This window comes from Silurus aristotelis (genome assembly GCF_946808225.1).
Source record: "Silurus aristotelis genome assembly, chromosome: 24".
Taxonomy (NCBI): domain Eukaryota; kingdom Metazoa; phylum Chordata; class Actinopteri; order Siluriformes; family Siluridae; genus Silurus; species Silurus aristotelis.
The window spans coordinates 17,952,466-17,958,465 of record NC_139597.1 but is presented as its reverse complement, the minus strand read 5'-3'; the positions used below and the strand labels follow the sequence as shown (position 1 = coordinate 17,958,465).

Genomic DNA, 6,000 nt, shown 5'->3' with positions numbered 1-6,000 from the left:
GAAGTTTGTGAAACCGGAAAAAAACCAGGAAAAATCCATAAATTAACCACTTCATTGTTTAAACCGTGGTGTTCAAAGCGTGAGAAAAAAGTAGCGGCTTATAGTCCGGAAAATACAGTACATTGGATCGAACTGTAGTTTCATTGTGTTATACACGTTAGCATTGCACTGTATTGTATGGTATTGTGTTATATTGCATTACATTGTATTTGTATTGGGTTGTATTGGAACATATTGCGGTCGTATTGTATTGCGTTGTTTTGTATTGTATTGTGTTATACGCTATTTGCATTGTATTAAATGCTATCGGTATAAAAACTTATTGTAATTGTACCGTATTGCTAATGTATTGGTATTGTATTGGACTGCTTCGTATTAAATCGTATTGTGTTTTATATGTATTGCTGTATTTGTATACAATTATATTGAATCGTATTCTTAATGTATTTGTTTTTATATTGCATTACATTGTAATACATTATATTATATTTCAATATAAAGCACTGAATTCTATTGTATTGTATTGTATTGTATTGTATTGTATTATACGCTCACATCCTAGAACTGGTCTAAGACTCCATTGGGAGGTTTTGTGACGTCTCACCTGTGCGTGCGCTGACGCTGCTGACGTTAGTCAGAACCCCGCTCACTGTCTGCACTCGAACCGTGTACAACTGCCCGGGGATGAGATCTTCAAAGTCTGTCCTGTTGTCCTGCTTCGGGACGCGCCGGTTGCTCTCGACATGCCCGTTCTGTAACAGGACGACCGTATAGAAGTCAATGTCTCCTGCACCGGTGCTCCAGGAAGCCTTGAGGCTGCCACTGAGGGTCCCAGGGACGAGCTGGAGATTCTGGACCTGACTGGGTACTGGAGCGAAAGATAGTGGAAAAATGTTCATGTTCATATTACATTAATGGCAATGATAATCATGAGAGCTGTCCGTGAACACGGACATGTCTCTTACCGGTGCGTCCCTCAATCGCCTGGGGGTTTAGGTACGAGCCGCTGATGGTGGAGATCACAATTTTGTAGAGAAAGCCCGGGCTGAGAGGAGAGAAGCAGTGCTCTCTCACAGTGTTGAGGCGCACGGCAGAGAAAAGCTTTGTGTCGTTGTTGAAGATTTGGAGCTCATAGTGATCCACATCCCCCGGTGCAGACTTCCAGCTCACACACAGGTGAGTGGTTCCTTTCTGGGCCAGAACTGGCAAGCGTACAGCAGCAGGAACTGCACAACACACACACACACACACACACACACACACACACACACACACACACACACACAGAGTGCTAATGTTAGTTTTAATCAGATTTTATTTATGCAGTGGGATAAAACAACATACCACAGATTAACTATGTTGTATGCACTAAATCTCAATAAATAAATAAATAAATAAATAAATAAATAAATAAATAAATAAATAAATAAATATGTTTCTTTTTTTTATACTGTAGATGAGAGACACTGGTGCATGTCCTAGCAGAAACATTCCATGCTGTACCACAAGGGGTCAGTGTTCTACAGATTACATTAACAATGTGGATTAACTGCAGGACAGATGGGATGGGTGGATTTAGAGATGAATAGATTGAAGGATAGATGGTTCACTGAAAGGATGGATTTATTGATGGATAGGTGGACTGATGGATGGAGAGGTGAATGGAGGATTAATGAATGGATAGGTGGATAGAGAGATGAATGAATAGATGGATGGATGCATTGATGGCTACATGGCAGTGTAAGGATTGTCAGATCTGTTCATGGTACCAGACCCCGTGAACTGCCATGCAACTTCATGAGGCCAGACCCCGAGAACTAACATGCAACAAAACAATAAACCTTCTAATCTGAGGAGAGGATCGCTTTGGTCTGAGGAGAGAAAGCCATTTGTTCAGCTGCCAAGTCACCCATCCTTGAGCCCCCCTCTTTCCCTCCTGGGGAGATGGCTGGATAATGGAAAGGTGACTGAGAAGATCCCGGAATTCAATTTACTTTACTTGAATAATGTATACATTTTACCTTCACATGTTTAGTATCATTTTAAAAGTCTCAGTGTGATTGAAAATATGATCTTTATCAATCTTTAAACAATTCTTTAGTAAACTGCATTGATCAATTATTTGGTTTAATGTTGATCATGTTATGTAACTTTCTTCTATTATTTGTTTTAGATATTACATTTGTTTATTGATTATTGCCTGGCAAATAAATGTAAAATTCTTGATTTCCTGAAATCATTTATATCTAGTTGATTATGTAGTTTATTAGCGTTACCACAAATCTGTGACCAGGATAGTACAAACTAAAGGCTTATAAACGGATGGAGCATAGAGCACAACGTCTGAGACCTTCTGATTTCTGACTATCTCTGACTTTAGCAAGTTATAACTAAGTGACTAAATACAGTATTCTTTATGCATGAGTAACTCCAGGATCATAATAAATGATTAATTGAAAAGATGGAATGTTTAGAATAATCTACTAAAATTAAAGAAGAAGTACAACCAATAAGGTGATCAGCTTGAATTAGAGATATTCAAGTTAAATCTTTATTATAAATTGGAGTCAGATTAGAGGTTAAAATTCGATTAATGTAACAAAGTGCAATCTATTTAAGTAATCTTTACAGCCGCGCTAGAAGGACTAACACGCAGAATACCTTCACCCACACCAGTGGATTCCGTCATTGGGCCATTGGGTGGGCACCCTACAGCAGGATGGAAAGATTGATGGAGAGACAGACTGACAGATGGAGATGTGACTGGTGGATTAATGAATTGATGGATGAATTGATAGCTACATGGATGGATGGATGGCTACATAGTTAAATGCATGAATTGATTGATAGATGGACTGACGGATGGAGAGGTAAATGGGGGATTAATGAAGGGGTGGGTAGATAGAAAGATAAATAGATAGATGAATGTATGAATTTATGGCTTCATGGATTGATAGATGGATGGATGGATTGATGGATAAATAGACTGACGGATGAAGAGGTAAAGGGAATAATGAATGGTGGATTAATAAATTGATGGGTAGATGAATGGATGGATAAATGGCTCCATAGATTGAGAAATGAATGGATTCATGGATAGATGGATGGATGGGTTGATGGATGGGTGGACTGACAGATGGAGATCTGATTGATGAATTAATGAATGGATGGGTGGATATACATTCGGATAGATAAATTGATGGATGGATTGATGGCTACATGAATGGATGGATAAATGGATAGATGGACTAAAGTATGGAGAGGTGCATCAATGAATAGTGGATTAATGAATGGGTGGGTGGATAGACAGATAGCTTGATGACTGGATTGTTGAAAAGTTTAATTAATAGATTGATGGCTAAATAGATGGACAGAGAGATGAACAGACAATGGACTAATAGATGGACAGATGTATGGACGTGTCACTCACATGTACGTCCTTTGGTGGAGATGGTGGACTCGTATTCTCCACTCCAGGTGCTGACGGTGAGTGTGTAAAGGCGACCAGACACCAGGCCACTGAACATGCACTCGTTCTTGCTTCTCTCCACTGTCTGCTTCTGAAGCAGTGTGTTGTTGTGCAGGATCGCTACGGTATAATGGTCATAATCTCCGACTGCATGGGTCCAGTAGACCTTCAGAACATTTTCTTGAGCTAAATGGATGGCGCTGGGGTTCTGCACCGCGGACGGCTCTGGAATGTGATTTAGGAGATTCGTTACAATGGATAATAAATGATCAGATCTATTGCTTATGTAATCAGTAAATCAGTAATGAGCGGGGAAAAAAAGAAAAGTCGTAAAAATTTGAAAGCAAAATTGACAGATTAAAAGAAAAATCTGAATAATAATGTTAATAATAATATATGAACTGCATATAATAAATATAATGTTGATATAATAATAAAAAAAAAATATATATATATATATATATATATTCAAATAATATAAAAATATTATCATACATTTAATATAAATGATAAAAATTCATTATTACAATTTTATATATATATATACCTGAATTGCATTTCTTAAATAAAATGTTGAAAACATAAAAAAAAAAGATATTAAAATATTATTATACATTTATTTCATGTATAATTATTTACATATATTGCTGAAAGTGTGTCTGCATTAACTCACGTGTTCTTCCCTGGACCACGGTGGTGTTCTTGTACCCGCCACTGCAGGCGCTAATGAACACTTTATACAGTCGTCCTGGCACCAGGCTGCTGAATTGCGAGCTCAGATTGGTCACGGTGAGCGTGTAAACGACTCGCTCTTGGTCTTTCAAGTCGATCTGATAACCGTCCACGTCTCCCTCTGCCGCTTTCCACAAGACGTTGAGGAAATCTGGGCGCCCATCGTTGGTCACTGTTACTTCACCTACTCCGGCTGGGACTGAAAGACAGACATCGGAGACGTCATTTCACCTTCAAATACACTAGAAGGACAAATTGTGCACACCTGTGAGCCATAAGATTTGATTTAGAAGGCAAATCAAGATCTTCCAATACAACCCATGTAAAGTGTATCTTCATGAAGCTGGATTTGTGCACAGGGGGCGTTGTTGTGCTGGGACAAGTTTGGATCTCTGAGTTCAAGTGCAGAGAACTTTCCACTTCTTTATAATTGTGTGCCTCCATTTTTATGGTTGAGTTTGAGAAGAGTCAAATTTGGCTAAAAAAGATCAGCTGTTCCAAGCAGATCCTCGGATCTGCTGCATTTGGTGGAAAGTTGTCTGAAAGTTTCAGTGTTGCGTTCCATTGTTCCAGCCCTCCTTCTCGAGTTCATTAACGCTGGAAGTCCATCGCTGAAAATAGCCCCTGTGTTCCATGGGAAACCGGTTGGGTCCGGCCGGCAAGACTTTGATAAGCTCCTTGCCTTCTTCCTCTATGCACAACTTCCTGAAAATTCCTGAGATTTCCTTTGTGTTTGGAGTGCTATTGTTTCGGCGAGATGCTATCGCGCGGCCCGGGCCAAAGCGTTATTTTGTTGAAAGTTCTTATTAGGCCAGACACGTAGCCTTACATAAAGAGTTTACACAAAGAGACACAACTTCAAGCTAAAGGGGAAAATCCGTCAGATTCCCTGACATTCACATGGTGAGACATTTGATCTGCATGTTATAAAAAATAATCGCAGCTCAGTGGTTAAGATGTCAAACTTGGATTTGGAAGATCGTTAATTTAAATCTCAGCACCAACAAGCTGCTGGGCCCCTGAGCAAGGCCCTTGACCCTTGTAAATGTAAATACCAGAACAGGTCTGAGTTTTTTGTAGTGGAGCATCCAGATGTTTCATTTTGAAAAACGAACAATATTTACCAAGCAGATGAATAGAAGGCTATATGGATTAGTGGATGGACAGATTGATGGATTGTGGATGGATGAAGAGTAAATGGATGGATGCCATAAATGGCTGAGTAGATGAATGAAAAGATCGATGGATGGCTGTCAAAGATGGCTGTGTGGATGGATAAAGAGATGAATGACAAATGGATTGATGAATGGATGGTTTGATTGGTGGATGAATGGATAGATAGATGGATGGATGGATGGATGGATGGATGGATGGATGGATGGATGGATGGATTAATGGATGGATGGATGGATGGATGGATGGATGATGGATGGATTGACAGATGGATGGATAGATGGATGGATGGATAAATGGATGCATGGATGGGTGGACAGATGAATGGATTGTGGATGGATAAAAGATTAGATGGATAGATGGATGCCATAAATGGCTGTGTGGATGGATGAAGAGATGAATAGACAGATAGATTGATGAATGGATGGGTCAATTGATGGCTGAATGGATGACTGAACAGATAAATTAGTTGATGGATGAATCGATGAATTAAATAATGAATGGACAGATCAACTAATAAATGAAGGAATAGATGAATTGATGGATGGAGAGATGGATTAACTAATGGATGAATGATTAGATGAATGGATGGATGTATTGATGGATGGATCGATGGATGGATGGAT

The 6,000-nt window shown here is 39.2% G+C and overlaps 1 protein-coding gene across 1 annotated transcript in view; it reads right to left on the bottom strand.

The window, feature by feature from the left end:
- ptprb (protein tyrosine phosphatase receptor type b) overlaps nt 1–6,000 on the bottom strand; it is a 48,859-nt gene that overhangs the window by 25,638 nt on the left and 17,221 nt on the right. Inside the window, exons 8-11 of the mRNA XM_083528248.1 lie at nt 4,143–4,400; nt 3,431–3,694; nt 966–1,226; nt 605–868 (exon numbers count right to left, since the gene is read on the bottom strand). Coding sequence (XP_083384374.1) covers nt 605–868; nt 966–1,226; nt 3,431–3,694; nt 4,143–4,400 — 1,047 coding nt within the window. The remainder of the gene's footprint in view (nt 1–604; nt 869–965; nt 1,227–3,430; nt 3,695–4,142; nt 4,401–6,000) is intronic.